Source organism: Zosterops lateralis, assembly GCF_965231275.1.
Source record: "Zosterops lateralis genome assembly, chromosome: 1".
Classification (NCBI taxonomy): Eukaryota; Metazoa; Chordata; class Aves; order Passeriformes; family Zosteropidae; genus Zosterops; species Zosterops lateralis.
Window position 1 is genome coordinate 92,754,616 of NC_139762.1, and position 19,592 is coordinate 92,774,207.

The following is a 19,592-nucleotide window of genomic DNA, read 5'->3' on the forward strand; positions in this document are numbered from 1 at the left end:
ACTAAACATATAGAAAAGAAACCTGACTAAACATATAGACAGCATGGTCACTTGCAGTATTTCCTTATTGTTTATGTGTAAAATAGTATTACTTTGGAAAGGAAAAGTAATCTCAAAGGCAATTAAAGCCTTCTATATTCTCTTTTTCTAATAGTAAAGACAAAAAAAAAGATTAATCTTGAGTTCTGGCCTGTCATGACCCACTTCTAAACACATCAATATTTCATAAAGAGTTGGTCACATTTATTTCACTTTAGCTCACATTTGAACTTCTCAATATTTGCTGCTAATTACAATAAATCTGAGGGGGAAAAAAGGCAGTAGGAAATAATCAGCAAAATTATGTACAGATATCTTGGCTATTTTGAGGGGGAAAAGCAGTACCACAAACACCAAAGCTAAGAAATCCAGTCCGTAACAATGTTTGTCTGCAGGTGATAATGTGATAATTACTGGGGCCTCTGGATTTAAAAAAAAAAAAAAAAAAAAAAAAAAAGAGAGAGAGAGAGAGAGATAAGAAAACATTGAAGCATCTCACAGACACTGACAGGGCATTCTGCCTGATCCCTTATGGTGCCAAAAAGTGGAGGCCCTCAGAAGAGGGAGAAGGTGTAAAGTTTCTTTACTTTTTTCTGGCTGTCTCCTCCCCCACTCTCCTCTTATCATCACAAGTGAGACCTCTCCACCTCTCCATACCCAGCAGCTTAAGCTGAAACTGGAGAGAAGGTCAGAAGTTGTCAGCGTGAGGAAAAACACCACAGGCACTCAGCATGATGCCTCAAACCTTGTCTTCATAAGAAACCAGGTTTAAACAAAACAATCACACAAAACCAAAGCAATCCTCCACTGATTAGAAAAGAGTGACATCTTTATCTATTTTAACCCAATAAGAAAACTGTTGTGAGCATCACACTGAAGCCAAACACAGCTGGGTCCACTCCTGCTGAGGCCACCTGGAGCCAGCTGGGGCAGCCTGCTGAAGGGCTCTGCCACAGCTGGGATGTCTGCAGCCAACATGGCACAGAAACGTGACCCCAAAAGTAGGAACAAGCCTTTACCAGGGCTTCCCACCTTGCTTCAGAGCTCTGGCACTCAACACTGGCCTGAGCAACATCACAGCTACACCAGCACTCAGTCACTTTCCCAGCTGAGGCCACCCCACAGACCCAGCTGCCTGGCCTGGCCTCGGGCCACTGCAGTGCTGGTGACCACTGGAGCTGCCACCCCAGTCCTGCTGAGTGTCTCCCTGGCCCACAGTGGGGCTGTGCCCCATCGAGGATCCCCACGATGTCTGTTCCACTCGCCCTGTGGGGCAGCTTGTCACATTTCAAGGTCTCCTATACGACTGCATGTTTCTTCACTTTCCCCAGTTGCAGCTTGACTCTGCCAGAGTACCCAGATGGGACTGGGGTTTAGCCCTAATCACTTGAGGACTGATTTTTCTGCCTGTTCAAGCTGGTTACTGCCTTTGCAAGGTCGGATACCCATTTGCTGCCTGAACACATGAGATTTGGTGCCAGCAGACCAGAGGCAGCTCAGCAGCTCATGATGGTTACTGTTTTGCATCATTATGACTAACTGAAAAACTAAATAACTGCAGATTGAGATTACTGAGGCAGCAAACTCCTTGTGCAGACTGAAAAAGAAATCTGGTTTGTATCAAAATTCCTAGATATAATTTGCAAACTCTGGCAACAAAAGCTGGGATCCCAAAGCATCTTAAGGTAAGCATGGTCTTTATCCGCCAACTTCACCAGTTTAATACTGGGACCCTAATGCAAGCAACACCAGGGGTTTTGCAGTGTTTTTTCTGTAGTCTCAGATTCAAATTTCCATCTTAATTATTAGAGGAATTTCCTATAGCAGAGTGATTCAAGTAGATGGCTACATCCATATTCTAGTACTCTGCACCTTGATTACACTGTGAATAACAGGGCCAGTGGTCAAGTGTTTTTATAGTTACCTGCCAAGTGCAGTCATTTTTAAATAATCTCCCTTTCTCAAAGTGGTACTGATTTTGCTGGATTTCCCTAGGAAGAAAGGATGAGAGATCATTTAATTAAAGCACAGATTTGGGTGTCAGGGCTCAGTGCCAGCCTCTGTGATCAACCTCCATGATTAACCTCCTCTAAAGCCATGAGCACATTTCACTTCTCCTCTGGGTTTAGCTAGGTGAGAGCAACTGGAATTTTCTCCCTATTAAGTGCTGGACCCAAACCACAGCACCTAAATTGCTTGTAAACACCCAACTACTAATAAAATGCAACCCAAAATCTCAAAACAATCCACTGCCACATGTACACTCAAGAGACAGTAGTCAGAGGATTAATGTTTCAAAACTAAGCTCTCAGGAATCGAGGAGTGCTGGCATGAAGGTTGCCCATGCAATCACATTTGAGCCCTCTAGTGCATTCACTTAAGGATACAGTCTTTAATTACTGAACTGCTTTTGCTGCCAACATTTCATTCAACAATCTTTTTGACAGGCTCACCCAAGGCACAGCAACTTGGTTTTACCCACTCCGGTCAGAACACGGCCATATGCATTATTTACTGAATACTCTCAAGTTCCAGCTCATAGTACAGAAATTCTTAATTTTGCTGGCAGATTTCCTGTAGCATTTAGTATTAAGCACTCAGATACTACTGAAGCAAGGTTATTTATTTTCAATGTCACTCTTTTGATGACAGAAGGGTATATGTCCTCTACTACATAAGTAAGAAGTGAGACTGGGCTGACACACTAAGGCAAAAAAGTCTCCATTTGATCTGAGGTACCAAACCTAAGGTGTTTCTGGTGCAACTTTTTTCAGAGCATTTCATAGAGCTTTGCATCCCCAAAGTGAACCATAGTCTCTACAGGCCTTTGCCACAGCAGACGACATTCAGCACTTCTGCAACAACCAAAAAAAAAAACTTCCCAATATGACAAAAACGCCCCAAAACCCCAAACAAACAAAAAAGCCAAATCAAACAATCTCACATAGATTTACACAGTCAGAGAAACATTGTAAAAAAAAAAAAAAAAAAAAAAAAAGAGCATCTTTTGTGATTTGTAGAGTTTCACAAAAGGCAGTTTTCTTCTACGGCAAAGGAAAACACCAAGTCCAATTCCAGCAATCAATAAACAATTTTTCTAAAAATAAAAACTATTTTCCCCCACCAATATAAATTGCCTGCATTTCTGCATTAAAGAACAAATGGTTATACCAGACAATAACCCACAAATCATTCTCCTGAAACACTAATCTTGTGCACTGAAGACAACATCCATGTACACAAGTAGTGCTCACTAACAAGGAAGGTGAAAGTCCCCCATCTGAGGGCTTAAGAGATTTAAGAGAGAAAAAATACCCAAGTCATCACATTTTGGCATTTTGCTGCCAAGTAGTACATCCTTCAGAAATTTCACTGATGACTCAAAGCTTGATATTCTCTTGGTCCCATCAGTTCAGAACAGTATTTCAGTATTTCCACAACATATTTCACTATTGATAATAGTTATGATTCCATGTAAGTCAAAAAGTCAATCAAGTGTAACCACTTCAGTGAAACCTGTCAGCCTTCCCTATAAACATGGTTTTCAAATAAATAGAGACAATCAATCAACATTCACATATTCAATCCATTCCCAGTACAGAAACTGTAAATCAAGGAACTAGATATAACATGGGTAGATATTAAGCAGAAAATATTTCAAGTTCCTTAAGCAGTGGCTCTCACTGAAAAGTGAGCCATTATCTACAGTCTTAATGCCCAGGGATAGCAACATGTACTTTAAAAAGATAATTCAGAAGTGATTAAAAAGTTGTGGGTTTGAAAGACAAAACAGCACATCTGCATGGAGAATGTACCTAATATCTGTAACAACAGCTTTGGCAACAAAACTTTCAAACACGGAACAGCACGAACACAAGACACCAAATCTCAAATATCTTGCAAAATATTATGGCAGCATTGTACTTATTTGTGTTTGTTACTCTAAGAATCCTCCTGATAGAAAGGTATCAAAAGAGCAAGGAAATACAGTTCCAGGTCTTTTTGCATATTCAAGATAGTATGCAAATGTAGTGGCTCATTACCACTATCAAGAGAGGCCAGCAAAACTATTCCTGAGAAAACAGGAAAGCTTACTTAAGTGAGATTAATTTGACACTTTCCTCCACTATAGTTTTAAGAACAATTCAGAATCCCACATGTTAAGCATTTCTTTTAAAATGCAGATGTATGACTTAACAGAGAATACAATAAAAACCCACAAGTAGTCATTTGAGTTCAAAAAGCCCAACAGTTTTACTGTTGCTCTTCACTGCACAACAGCTTTAGATTCTCAAAATTAATTCTATACACTTCATTTTGCATTTCTTGGCCACTTAAAACTCTTATGGATGTAAACAGGAAACCTAACCAGCAAAGGCAGCAAAATATTTTAGAACAGGTTCAGATAATAGCTTGCTTTATCATCAGTCCACAACACAATACCCCAAACTCTGAAAAATAACTCAGCGATAAACAAGTGTGTGTACACATACACAGCTGCACATCAACTTCCTATGTAGGCTATCATGAAAGCAAGAAAAAGTAAGAAAATAAATTACATGGATATCTTATAGCACACACAAAGTTCAAAGAACACTTCCAGAGGAGAATTAATGCCTCCTGAAAAGATACTGGCTTTTCCTTCGCGTATGTAATCAGAGTCAGTCTACTGTACTTACCAATATTTTGTTATCCACTTTATCTCCCTTGGTTTCCAGCTTTACTTTCTTCTTGACAGAAATTTTGATTTTCCTCCCAATAACATCCCTGACACTTTCTGAAACAAAAGAAAATACCTTAATTGAATACCTTCAGTGCCAACACAAGAAGGAAACAGATGCGTGCCACTGTCGAGTTTTCAGAAAGACTCAGAGCTATGTGATCCAACTGCCTGCACTCATGGAAGTCTCATGCACATGCACCAGTACTAAACACAACCTAACACAACTACAATTTTCTAAGTATGCCATCTACACAATAATTTGTGTCTACCTGTGATAGGATTATTGATGTCATATGCCAAGATTCTAAACACAATTTGATACTTTTTTGCAGCACTACTTACATATCAAAAGCATTCCCAAGACAAGCCACAGCACTGCTTAGCTCCATTCTGGTAAAACACAACAAATTCTTCACTGCTATTATTTGTACCTGAAAAGCTCACTAAAGCAAATTAGCTCCTTGCATTGCACAAATTTCAGCCTCCTGTTAATATCAGGGAGGCTAAATGGGTCAGGCAATGGAAGAGCAACTGTTCACACATTTTGCACACTCTGCACTGAAGTAGTGAAGCAAACCAAGCAGACTTCCAGATAGTAACACCTGGCAGCCATGCAGAGGATGCTATGGAGGCAACATTGGTCTCGGTCCAAATCCCGGCGACAACGTAGCCACTCCACGGTGCCAACACCAAAGTTACATTAGTTGCCATAATGTTTTAATATGCACATGGCCACACACGTATACACAGGGCCTGCCAAGTATGAGATGAACCAGCTTTTCTCCTGATCATTTGCACCCTGGCCCGAAGGGAACATACACACAGGGAACTGTGTCTAGAAAGCTTATACAACTACTGACACTGATGTAATTGAGAGATAAACAGAGGAGTTCATCTAGAAGAGCCAATTTGGCACCTTCCGTAAGTTTCACTCCCCAGCCCCCACTGAAAGGGAATGAGAAAGAAATCTTTTAAACACATTAACCTATTTGCAGCCCAACAACAGGCTGTAAAAGGCAAGTCTCCACCCTCTCCAGACACATACACTTCGCCCTCGGGCACGCTTAAGTTTAAAGGCAAAAATGAAAGATAATAGGCTATTCCTAAGGCTTTTAATTACAGTGCTCTGTATAGCGCTTTTCTGCACAATTTTCATCCGGCAGTCAGAAGACATTAGCACAAACAACACACCATTTATTAAGCCTGGATGTTTAACCCAGGCCACAGTGTTCTGCCTGCAGGGCAGAAGGGTGTGCAAGTCAGAAACGTGGCTGCTCGGAGAGACTTTTCACCAGAAAGAGCTCCTTCTGCAGAATCGGCATGTTTTCCCCAGGAATTTTAATTTTCCTATCAGGAAACAAAAGCTCCTCGGTAGCAGCGGCTTGCCCAGCGAGAAGCCTGTCCCAAGCCGGGCAGCCCCGGTGGCAGGCAGCCAGAGCAACCGCTTGGTCAGGAGCCAGGCTGCCTGATCCCGGGGCAGCCAGGTAAGCACAGCCCGGGGGAAAGTCCAGCCCCATGTGAACCCATGTTCTCCCAAAGCTTCCCCTCCAGTGGGTAATGCCCAATTATGGTCATTTTATCCCTGCCTAGGAACCCAGAAGCAAGCTGAACAGAGAACACAGCTGACCACAGAGGCTTGTTCATCAAGCCCTGTCTCCTTGCAGAAGGTATTGCTGCTGTCTGCTGCTTTACCTCCACTTGCAGCCTGTGCCTTTCGGTTTCTCTTCTCCCACAAACACCTTCAAGTGCCTACACCTACCAAGGGACTTCCCCCCGACGCACCTGCGTGGAGAGACACGCTTCCCTTTGCTGTCCCACACAGCAGAAGTGGGAATGACCACAAGCCCTCAGCTAGAGTACTCTTCCTCCAACAAGCCATAGGGAGAGAAAGGGCCTGGGACTCCAGACTGCACAAAGCACCATCAGGATGTCAGCTCCTCACAAGGCTCCCTATCTGCCTGAAAGAGCTAGCAACACTACTTCAAGGAGCCAAAATACAGATCGCATAGATACTCTCTCCAGGACTGAAGACAATTCCTTCCACATTGAGTGGCAAGTGGACTCACTAAGTAAATTTTCAGACTGAGAGATGGAAACATAACATTAAGGCTCACATTTTAAAGTGTTCATCCATTTCTAATGCTGGAGACTTCAGACATCCACACCTGGGAGGAGTGGATCCAGGCAAGCCCACAGTAAGAGAGGGTTTCTTATGACCTACGAGACCTGACAAAGGTCACACGGGAAGTGAGTAACAGAACAAAAACTGTTGCTCAAACACTCCTACCCCCAGTTTAATCTCCACACTCCAATCACTCCATGTTAAAGCACATCCTTTCATCCTGCTCTCAAAACATGCTTATTACAAGAAGCTCATTTAAAGGTTAAATTTTAACATGCAGACACCGAAATACTGCTAGAAATTAAACCAATCTACATGAACAGATCCCCACAGCCCAGAACAGCCCTTGACAAATCGAGCTGAGTGGGTGCAGGGCACCAGGGCTGGGGGAGGGGGTAATTCTTAAAATTGTTCAAAGCCACCAGAGGAGGGGACATGTGAAGATGCCTGCCTTTATTCTTCTCTGTAATACACCTCAGCACACCTCACCTACAACACGAGACCCATAGTGAGTAAGAAATACCGTGCTAGTACCTCAAACATACCTGGCCACTTAAAAATAGAACAACTCCATGGTTTTGACCATAGCTACTCCTAGAAGACTTCCCAGCTCATCAATTAGCAGTAAGCTATAGACTACAGTCTCTCTGTAAACCACACGGTTGGAGACCTAAAGGACTGCAAAATAGAGCTATTTTTACTCTACAGAAAAAAAAAATCTGCAGCAGCTACAAATGTCCATCCAGATTTTACCAGTATTTGAAAAGTGCAAAAAAATACACGCTGACTGAGGAAACTGAAGGAAATGCAACAATGTAAATTACCTAGGTAAGGTCTGAAGGATTGTATTCAAAGCAACGTGCATCTTGTTGCCTGACAAATTTCTGTTCCCATCGGTAAGACAACACTTTAAATTATTCTAATGGTGGTGAGATCTCTAGATAGCTCTTCAACAGGCAAAGCCAAAGGAAATTCGGCCTGAACAAGGTAGCTGAGGACCTGGAGCATCAAACCTGTTATCCCCAGATGACACTGGTTACACACATAGCACGCCAACGATCCGTTTACTGGCAGCTCCCCAAAAGCGGTGACAGCATTTTCAGAGCCCTCGCCATCACCTGTGACTGAGTTCCCAGGGCACACCGTGCCGGATGGGGGCTCGTGTGCACGGGGCCATAAAACTTTAATTACGAATACCCTCACTCCCTCCTACGCACGGAGTCTTAAACTACGCACAACCCGGGAGGATGAATAAAAAAAACCCCGAGGGAGCCGCAGCCGGTGCCGCCAGGCTGAGGCGCTCCCAGGACGTGCCCCGGGCGGGGGGCGGTGCGGGGGGCCGGGGCAGCCTCACAGCGCGTCTGCAGCGCCCGCAGCCCGGGCAGCCCCTCCGGAGCGGGGACACACACTGTGCCCCACGCCGCGGCCCCTCAGGGCTCAGTCCCTGCCCGCAGCCCCGCGGCCCCCGCCCGCCCATTCCCCGCCCGCAGCAGCGCGGCCTCGCCGCCCCCCGCCGGCTCCTCCGAGCCCCTCCAGCCCCGCGCGGAGCCCCCCGGCCACCCCCGCGGCGCTTCCCCGGCCCCGCAGACCCGGCCCCGGGCTCCCCCCAGCCCCGGCAGCCTCCCAACTTGCCCCCGCGGCACCTTCCCCCGGGACCCCGCGCCCCCATCCATCCCCGCCGCCGTGCCCCGTCGCTTACCGATCAACTCTTTGGGGAGGTCGGAGCTCTCCTCGGCCATGGCGGCGGCGCTGCCCGGCGGGGCCCGGGGGTGCCCGGCGGCGGGGCTGCTTCAGCGGCGCGCCGTCCCTGCGCCGGGCGCGGCGGGCATGCACTGGGCGGGCGGGGAAGGAGGAGGAGGAGGGCCGGCCGTGCGCCTCGCTGCGGAGCGGGGTGTGTGTGTGTCTGTGTGTGTGTGTGTGTGAGTGTGTGAGTGAGTGTGTGTGCGCGGCTGCGAGCGCGGGCGGAGGGAAGGGGCTTCTCCCGCCCCCCCCGCGCTACATGCCGGCCCCGGCTGCCGGCGCGGCCAGGACGGGCATTTCCAGGGAGGGATGGATGGCCCGCGGGCGGCCCGTCAGGCGCGGCGCTCCGGGCTCACGGCGGGCCCCGCACCGGCTCCCCCGCCCGGCACCGGCGGAGGCGGCGGCTGCCCCCGCCCCGGCAGGGCTGGAGTCCGCGCCCCGGCCCGGCCCCCCAGAGCGCGGGAGCCGCCGGGAGCCGCCCGCGCCCACCCAGCACCCGGCCACAGAGCGGGAGGTGGGGGCGGCGGCGGCCGGGAGCATCGCCCTTAGGAAGCCATCGCGGCGAGGGAGGAGGAGAGGGAGGAGGAGGAGGAGGAGGAGGGCAGCGGGCTCGGGGCTTAGCGCGGCCCCTCCTTCGGCCCAGCGGCGCTGCGGCGGGCGCCCTCTGCTGGCGGCCGCGGGGTACAGCGGGCTGGGCCGCCCCGCCGCCGGGCACCACCGGGGTATCACTGGGGTATCACTGGGGTATCACTGGGGTATCACCGGGTATCACCGGGGTATCACCTGGGGCGGCAGCAGCGCCGGCCCCCCCGGCACACCGTGCCTTCCGCAGCTGCACCCTCAGCCTTTGCCCCGCGGGAAAGTCTCCTCTGGGTTTATTAAAACGGGCTTATGGTTACCCGAAGGGGGTGGTTGTCATCGTCAGGCCAGTCCTGGCCGCCTGGGAAAGGGATTGCCCAATTCCTTTCCAGAAAAGCTGGATCCCCTCGAGACCTGGAAGAGGCTAACCTTTGGTCCAGAGCTCGTCTACCTCTCCCTCGCTCCGTCACCTCATCTCCATGGGGACGGCGGCGGCACCTGTTCTGAGATAACGCCATGGCCAGAGACGGCTCAGCCTCGGTGCTGCTGAGCCTGTGCTGCGCTGAAAGGAACCAAACATGCCTCCTTTCTCAGGACCAAATTAAAATCCACAAGGTGCAGCATTTCTGCTTGTTGCACTTTGCCACTGAGGATTTTTGTCGTGCGTTAAGAGCCACATTATAGAAACACAGCACGCGAGCTGCCTAACTGCACTCATAAATACAAGCACAGAAAGATGCTCATTGGATGAGAGCGAAGGAAGAGGCTCGGCAGCCCTGGAAATTCTTTGGCTCGCTTCTGGTAGTGATGCCTGGTTTCAGTGAAAGGATCATTTTCACTGCAGCAGGACTCTGATTGGTCACCCTCCATCCTAAAGGGGTGGATTACTGCATAAGCCTCATATTTCAAGCGCTCTACAAGTGCGTGGTGGATCTGGGAGATCAAAGTCATTTGTATCTAATTAAGAAATCTGAAATGCATTCAGTGAGAGCAACAATGTGACTCCAGTAGGAGTTATTTTGCTGTTACAGTACCACACTCCTATGCTACACTCCTATGTCACAGACTATTGTATACCGTGGTCTTCAGAAGAAACATGACCACTTTGAAACTGGTGTCACTTGTCAAATAAATGTATCGTGTTTTCTCTTGGCACCAACCAGATCTCTAAATCATGTCAGAGATGATTTTACCAACATAGATACCATTACTACCAAGATGGATGCAATTTGCAATGTTTACAGTTTGCTGTTTACATGTAAAGAATAAACACATCCTTTAAAGAAAATAAACAAAAAGTGAATATATTAGTAAAATAATAAAGTCAGCTGTGTGCTTTTAATATACAGCAATGTCAATCTTATCTGGATATGAATATATATCTCTCAATAAAATGCACTGTATTCCTTTTCTACTCTGCTCTCTTTTCCTTACTGTAGCTGCATCATTTTATGATGGACACAGAATACCTGCTGACCTCTTCCTTCCTTTTCTGCCAGTTTTTCCTTGTGTCTCAGCAGAAAACTGCATTTCTTGCTCACTGGCTACACATAGGCTTACTTCCACCAATGAACACAGGCCTGGGTTCTTTGTTATGGCAGGAAAAAAAAAATTGAGAATTTCCTATCTTTTCTAATACCCAAGAGGGAAAAGTTAGACCATCAAGTCTGCATAAGAAAGGTCATCTAATTTCATATAGTTACTTACATATTGGGTCTAATTCCCTGTTTTCAGCTAAAACTTCTAGAAAGATAACTTTTATTTCATCACTATTCACTTGCTCTACAAATATATATATATATATATATATATATATATATATATATATATTTGGATCTATGACCTCTTAAGCATGACAGTTTCTCATACCACTACCCCACTGTCTTGTTTCTGACACAGTATTTGAAGCACGGACCTTGCCTCTTTGGCTGCTGCCAGACATCCACAGGCCTCTCAGCATGCATCAGCTGCAAAATGATGAGCTCCTTCCATGCCTGCCTGCCTGCCTGCCTGTAGCTTTCTGCTGGAATACTGCTCCCATCTCCTCCACCCCAGTTTCCTACCATAAGCTGACACATACAGTAAGCCCGGGTTGTGTAAAGAAATAAAGAATGAATGATGGCAGGAGGCAGGGCTATTTTTGTTTTGGATTTTGTTTTTTTAATTAGCAGCACTAAAGGTTAATGGAGTAGCACTGCCAAGGCTACTGTATAATTCCTGCTTTGGTGCTTTGGAGACTGGACCTGGTTCAAGGTAGGGAAGGTACAAACTAAACTCAGGTGGATTAGTGCTTCCAAACTAGGTTCAATCAGCAAAATGCATCATTTCCCATTCCTCGTTCCCTAGTGAGGAGATAGAACACGATTGCCCAGGCAGGCTGCTGGCCCTGCTCCTCCAACTACAGTAATGCCTAGGCATTGACAGTATCACAGTGTCAGTCTGGCCTGTCAAAACAAGGGTTCTAACCCCAAGGGTCCATGTTCCAGTGCAGAGAGGATTGGACCACCATCCCAGAGAGCCCAAACAATTAACTCTCAGAGTCTCCAGAGACTCTTCTCCACAGTTTACAGGCAAAGCCTCACCATGGAGAGTTTGCTGGCTTTGTAAGAAGGTGTGATTTTCACCCTTTCCTGTTGACTCTTACTCTCCACTAGTCAGTTCAGCAGGCATGTAGGTGTCACTGGCGTCTTTCCCAGCAGCAAGGATGCTTGAAGAAGTTCAGCCCCCTATGGAAAGTAATCCATATCCACTTGTGGCTGTTTACCACTTTCTATGTTGTGCCAGTGTAAGAAATTGTTTTACTGTCTTGTAACCTGAATGAGTGAAGGGGGGCAGGAAGGGGATTTTTGTCATTTCAGTAACTGAATTTTAATTGTCTTTTATCCCTTCTTGCCCGCCAATAGAGGGACATTGGCACAGCTGAGGAGAACAGAGGTGGCCAATTTAAACTGCAACAACAGAAGCAGATGCAGATGGGTTTCCTGTCTGATCTCAGTGGCATTCTCCTAAGTCTCAGGTGCACCTCATGCCCTGGCTGTTCCCAAGCAGTCCTGGCTACGTTTGCAGGGCCATGTAACCTCACTTTAGGGGCACTGATGCAAATGATCTTAACATAGGTGCCCAAGTTAGGATCACACTCCACTAGGATCATAGAATCATCAGGGTAGGAAGAGACCTTTAAGATCATCAAGTCCACCAAGTCAGCCCGGCACTACCACTGAAACCCCTAAACCATGAAACCACATAACCCAGCACCAGATCCAGACGCCTCTTTAACACTGCCTGAGATGGTGACTCCACTACATATCTGCCCAGCCTATTCCAAAGTCTGACCATCTTAACAATGAAAGTTTGTTTCTAATATCTAATCTGAATCTCCCCTGTCAGCTCAAGACCATTTCCTTTAGTACTCTCACTGTAGGCACAGTAGAAGAGGCTGGCTCTCACCTCAACACCATCTCCTTTAAGGTAGTTGTACCAACCTTACATATCACACGTGCAGCAGGCACATGGAGATGGAAAGAGGCCACATGGTCTACTGCCAGACCAGAAGATCTTTGAAGTAATTTTAAAAGTCTTTCAAAGGATAACTGTGTTGTCCACCTAAAGAAGGGGATGTGTGTGGTTTTGTTGAAGATACTTTTCCTCTAAAGGCTGCTCAAGTTATTGTAGTTCCTGGCATGACAGAAATGCTGACAAGAGTAGTGGGCTGGATCGTGTGTGGGTTAGATGGCTGCAGGGGATGTTGCAGCATCCAGAGCTTGTATTTAACTGTCAGTAACAGAGCAAGGAGGAAGGAACTAAGAGCTTCAGAAGACTTTGATCAGTAAGACATTGACTTAGAAAGGGCTGTGGAGTGGAAATATCCTCAAAACTCCAGCCTTTATGCATCAGATTAACCATTAACTGCACCAAGTAACTTTTGATGGTCTTTGACTCCACCTCTTGCAGGTCTATATTATCATGGCACCTCACAGGCTGTACTGACATACAGTATAACATATTCCTGTTTCCCTGCCAGTCTGCTGCCCTTGTCCTCCTTCTCAGCCTAAATCCTGTCATCTCCTGCAGATAAGGCAGGTGTCAATATGAATCGTTGCCAGGCTGTATACCCTGTCATAAGGCAGGATATTTATAGTCTCAAGTTTTGCATGTCCTCCCTGGCAATTTCTCTGGCCATTGTATAATGGGTTCAGCACTGAAGAATTTATTTTTTTTCCCCTGAGAAGCAGTAGAATGATGCTATCAACATCAGGAAATGATCAACCGAATGATGCTGCTGAAGCCAGTGAAAAGATTTCAGGTGCCAACAGCAGGTGTCAGACTGACATTCAAGTTACACCCTGGAGTCATCCTGCTGCATCAAGGTGGGAGAAACCAGGTGATCCAACCTGATTTGCAAAGCTGCCTTGTAGCCTGGAATAAAAGCTTGGAACATCCCATAAAAGACAGAATGTCTCATAAAACATAGTTGTAGGTATAAATGACCCAGGTTAGTCAGTTGCATTTCTAACAAATTTGAAAGGGTGAACTCTATCCCAGCTATGCCTGTGCAATCCCATAGATTCTGTTTCCTGCCCTGGTTGAAGGCAGACAGAACAGGGCCGTACTGTCTCATATACCACAGTACTAGCCAGCCAGGCATTTCCAAGAGCAGTGTCATTTAAGGAAGTGTTTCTTTTCAATCACTGCAATTATTATGAGCATTTTGAAGACCAAAAGGCAGCTAATCTGCCACTCTATGGAAGTGTATGAAGCACAATTGAGACACATGCTTCCAATTGTTTCTGAGCCCAGATGTAAATGAAATCTACACATCCATGCCAGCTTTACTTCCACTCAGCCTAAAAATAATTTATAGCACTTCCAGTTTTGGGATCTCTCCAGCTGTTTGTTTGTTTGTTAAAATTTTTAACCAATATATGTGTTTCTGTCCATTGTTTATGTGTGGTCATAACATTAAATGTGATATTTAGGCCCCTCACACTGATCACATATGTTTGGAAACCTGTAAATATTCCAGGACTTAGGGATCTTTTGACATGAACCTTTAGTTAGGAAAAGAGCTGAAAACAAGTAGCTAGCTAATTGCATGATGATAAATATGTCTTATATTGCTAGATGATTGGATGCCTTCTTTGCATTTTACCAGTTGAGACAAAATTCATAGGGAGAGATGTGTGTCCTACATCAGTCCTTGTTTGGTAAAGGAAATGACAGATTTTGTAAGTAGTCTCCTGTTGCTATCTGTGACTGAGTCTTTTGAAACCCTTTCCTCTGTATGGTCCTATGATAATTTCAGTACCTTGCTCTCAAAAAATGTATCTTGTCTTGCTTTTAAATAGAGTGAATATAAATGCAGCAGCAAAGATGTATGTTTTGATAAGGCATGCTTTGATGGTAGTGTTAAGAAGGTAATTACAAAGAGCAGTCAATGCTTTATGAAAATCTTAAAATGAAAAAATCTATTCAGAAAAATTCTGGTTACTCCACTGTGTTTAGAGCAGGAAAGGGATAAAACTAGGCTCACTGGAGATAAGTCTGGGAGGAGCGTGCCAGTGCTTGAAGGACAGAGTACTAGTGACGTCCTTGTCTGCAGTCTCAGTGGAGAGAGAGGATGGAGATCCAGGCAAGGGTCATTGATATGTTAGAAACCACAGAAGTACCTGCAAAAGTCAGGTAGGAAATAGGGCTTCTCCCTCCATGAAGGTGGTAGTACCAATAACCCAGCTGAGGTACATCTACACCAGTGCAAGCAGCACAGGCAATAAACTGGAGGAACTGGAAGCCACAGTGAAGCAAGAAAACTATGACAGATTTTCACCACAGAAACATGTTGGGATGACTTGTACAACTGGAGTGCTGCAATGGATGGCTACAAACTCTTCAGAAGAAACAGGAAAGGAAGGAGTGGTGATGGAGTAGCTCTGTATGTTAAGTGAGTGCTTTGATTGTCTGGAGCTTAGTGATGGTAATGATAGGGTTGAGTGTTTATGGGTAAGAATCAAGGGGAAGATCAACTAGGCACATATCCTGGTGATACAACCAGGATGAGAAGGCAGATGAAATATTCTGTAAGAAGCTGGGAGAAGCCTTACAATCACTGGCTCTTGTACTCATGGCAGACTTCACCTAAGCAGACATCTTCTGGAAATACAGCAAAGAGAAAATAGTCTAGGAGAGTCCTGGAGTGTGTGGAAGACACAGCTGGCAAGGGAGGCAACTAGGGAATGTACCCTCTGGGCAGATTGTTTTTAAGCAGAGGGGGAACTGGTGAGTGATGTGATAGCTGAGGCCTGTCTTGGGCAGAGGGAAGGTTTAGAATGAATATTAGGTAAAATTCCTTCAGTGAAAGGGTTGTCAAGCTTTGGAACAGACTGCCCAGGGAAATGATGGAGTCACGCTCCCTGGAGGAATTTAAAAGACATGTAGTTGTGGCATTTAGGGACACAACTTAGTGGTGAACTGGGCAGTGCTGTGTTAACAGTTGGACTTGATGATCTTGGAGGTCTTTTCCAACCTAAATGATTCTATTATTATTTTATCTTCTGTTTCCATATTCCTCTTGCTTCAAACATTTTTAGCAGGCATATTTGTGTAAAACCAGGATCACTGTTGCTAAAGAGCTCATTTGCTTCTGCTACTTAGCTCTCTCTCATGAAAGCATAATCCTTTGCATATCCCATCACATTTAGACACTTAGAATTTGTATAACTTGAGGTGCTGAACTAGGGGCAAAACCAGACCATTCCTAAACAAACTGTTTATACTGGCATCCTGTTTTTCTCTGTTCTGTACAAGGCATTAGTAACAACATGTCTAATGCACTGGGCAAGATACTGAACAGAAACTTAACATTTTAAAGCATTTAAAACAGGCATGTGAGCATTGCAGCTACTTGGGTCACCTGTCATTTAAGGCAAGCTCCACCATCTTTAGGGTATATGAAATCTCATAGCTCCTCTACTGGAGACTTTGATCATGTCAGATGTCTTAGCAAGCCTCTTTTTCTTATCATTGACTCCAACTTAATCAACACTTCTGATTGGTTTCAAGCCCCATGATATAAATCAGTACCTGTAACCAAGGTGAAACTCCACAGACATTATTTGTACTGGCTGAGGTAATTGAAGAAGACAAATTTTCCTTGTAGCATTGAAGTGGGTGAAATAGACCTGTATAAAAATTAATCTGAAGTAATTCTGACCTAAATTTCAAACTGAGCATGTTTTTCTCTCCTTTTTAGTAGTTTGAGCTTCTCTCTCAGCCTTTACTATTCTTACTTCTTCCCCCACAGAAACTACTAATAGCCCTTCCACCAATACCAATACCTTCCATTCAACCTAGCAATCTCTGCTGCAAAAAATATGTTCTTTAAGTCTCAAAAAGCATTCTCATAAGCAGCACATTCTGGAGAGGTCATTGACTATATGGTGTGTCAAGAGCCTTTAAGAGAGCAGGCTAAGCCTAAATGAGACACATATAACTCTCCAGCTCACACTGTGATAACTTGAGAGACAGGGGGGAAAAGGGTGAGAAGTGTGAAGGAAAAGTTATCTTGGACTATACTGCTTTAGGACCAGAAAAAGTGGACCATATAGTTACTAAAGAGAACACTGGCAGCAATTACATGTGAATTTTAAGTGCAAAACAAACTTTCTAGCTACACTGAGCTATCAACCATTTGAATTGCAGCCACTTTTAGGAAAAGTTTGGGATGTGGCTAGAACATGCAGGAGTCTCTTTTCACACACAAGACCTGAACTCTGAAATGCTGTGGAAGTAACATTTGGTATGGCATTTCTTCTTCCTTTGCACAAGCTTCCTCCCATGGAGGAGCTTGCACAGTATAGTCTGAGAATCTCTACACACTTACGTTGGTAAACCATTTACAGAACTCTTCCAGAATAGTGTTCTAAACTGAAATTGTGTTGGTCTTTTTCACAGACTGGAAAATTGCTCAGCTTCATACAGTACTATGAGGAGAGACTCTTTTTCTGTTTTGTTTTGTTTTGTTTTGTTTTGTTTTCACCCATCTTGCAAATCCACAGTTATCTCTAGATTCATGAGAACCCCTGTGAGTATGAGATCTTTCTAGAGCTCTCCTTGCCGTTCCCAGAGTGCTCAGGTTGTCCTAGATGTTTTGTAAAACAAAAAAAAGGAACACTGGTCATCTTTGGAGAGCTTATGAAAGTTTTACAAATAAAATATAGAGGAATTAGCAAGCAGGGGAAAGCAATGTGAACACACTATAAGAATGTCCTTGCTGCATGTTCCTAATATAAAACAGCATCAGATGTGGCATTGCAATGTAATAGGAATTTACTGGCAAAATGAGATTGCCATTTCCGGGTCTGGACATAACAGGATATTAATGTAAGAGTTGACTAACACACTAAAATTGAGGTCACATCAGGTTTTCTGCATGGATATATTTCATCAATGACTTGAAGAAAATTATTTTTAAAAGTGCTATTTTTCATATTCAAATCATCACTCTTCAGACCTGAAAAAAAATCCTATGCAATAGGATTATCACCAACACACACAACCTCCTTCCATCAGTGTACACGCATATGTTCCTCTGAGTAGGTTTGCTTCCACATATGGCCATTTCAGTCTTAGTGAAAAATGGTATCTTTAGGCTACTAATTCCAAGCCCTATTTTTAATTCCTAAGAGGGCTGGTATATGGGGACAAATGCCACTAGTAAACCAAATATTTTGAGAGGTTTTGGTTTGCTAAACAGGCAAGAAACAGTACTTGCCATTTATTGTTGACCTCAGAGTACTGCAAGGGAGTCTACCAATGACTGAGGGTATTACTTCACATCCCAATCCCAGTTAGGTGTTCTGCCTACCAGGGGAAAAAAAAAATTACATCAGTAGCTTTAAAAAAGGAGAAACAAGGCCACACCACATGTGTGAAGAGATAGGCTGTCTTTCTGTTAAAATAAATTGAATGGCCCAGTGATGAGACCAGCTCTGGGATCCCTAAAACAGAAAAGGTGTGGACCTCTTGGAGTGAGTCCAGAGGAGGACCATGAAGATGATTAGAGTGCTAGAGCATTTCTCCTGTGATGACAGGCTGAGAGAGTTGGGGCCGTTCAGCCTGGAGAAGAGCAGGCTCTGGGGTGACCATATAGCAGCATTGCAGTACCTTAGGGAGCTTACAGGAAGGCTGGAGAGGGAGGGACTTTTTACAAGGACATGTAGAGACATGAGTATGATAAGGGGCAGTGGTTTTGAATAGACAGAGGGTAGGTTTAGATCAAATATTGGGAAGAAGTTCTTTACTGTGAGGGTGGTGAGGCACTGAAACAGCTTGCCCAGAGAAGTTGTGGATGGCCCCCTCCCTGGAAGTGTCCAAGGGCAGTCTGGATGAGGCTTTGAGCAACCTGGTCTAGTGGGTGGCACCTCAACCCATTGCAGGGGGTTAAGTAGATGATCTTTAAGGTCTTTTCCAACCCAAATCATTCTACGACTGTGTTGCTGGGCAATGAGAATGATGAGCATGTAAGGGCTTGTGTCTGTGCTAATGAGCTCCCTTAGCCTGTACAGGGTCTGTGGAGCACCTTAGTCACTGTGCAGTGATGGAGAGTTGTTTGCTAGCTGGCACTTGGCAGCTCAAATCAAGGAGCAGCTTTTTAATACAATGTTTGCTTTTCAAGGCTGAGAGGGATCCCTGGCACAGTTTATTTCTGGAATTTACACTAAGCCTAAGCATGTTCAGCCTTTCCTCCCTTGCACGGTGAAGGGTGCTCAGAGAACTTCTCCAATACAGTGAAATCACTGGACATTTTGCTGCAGAGGCTGTGACCTGAAGCCAGCAGCACTAAAGGAACACTTTGAGAACAGTGGAAGGAAAAACACTTGTAAAATTCCTGAGATAAGCCACAAATATGAAGAGGTTATGAAAGGAAGGCCTGCCTTGAAGTTCCATGGAATGCCATCAGCAAAAACAGCCTAACACGTTTCTGCTCAACCTATTACCACATTTCATAGTCACTTGACTGGGTGTATTGGTTTTTGCTGGGGCAGAGTTAATTTTCTTTGTAGCAGCCTATATGGTGCTATCTTTTAGGGTTTTGATTAAAATTGTGCTGATAATAATACAGGTATGTGTTAGCTAGTGCTGATCAGTGCTTACACAGGGGCAAAACTGCCTTTACTTCTCACACTGATGCACCTATGAGTGGTTTGGGGGTGGGCAGGAGGTTTGGAGGGGACAGACACGGGGCAGAGCTGACCTCTGTGACAAAAGGGACATTCCATACCACACAACATAATGATCAATAACAGCTGGGGTGGAGTTAGCCAGGGCTGCTGTTGTTTGGGAACTGGTCAGGCACTAGTTGGCTCAAAGACAGCAGCTTCTATTTCTTGCATC

At 45.1% G+C, this 19,592-nt stretch overlaps 1 protein-coding gene across 3 annotated transcripts in view; it reads right to left on the reverse strand.

Annotated features, from left to right (window-relative positions):
- CARMIL1 (capping protein regulator and myosin 1 linker 1) overlaps positions 1-8,668 on the reverse strand; it is a 192,058-nt gene extending 183,390 nt beyond the window's left edge. For all 3 annotated transcript variants that reach the window (XM_083859964.1, XM_083859965.1, XM_083859962.1), the window contains exons 1-2: positions 8,584-8,668; positions 4,719-4,816 (exon numbers count right to left, since the gene is read on the reverse strand). In XM_083859964.1, coding sequence (XP_083716090.1) covers positions 4,719-4,816; positions 8,584-8,623 — 138 coding nt within the window. In that variant the 5' untranslated portion in view covers positions 8,624-8,668. The remainder of the gene's footprint in view (positions 1-4,718; positions 4,817-8,583) is intronic.
- Positions 8,669-19,592: the final 10,924 nt, after the last annotated feature.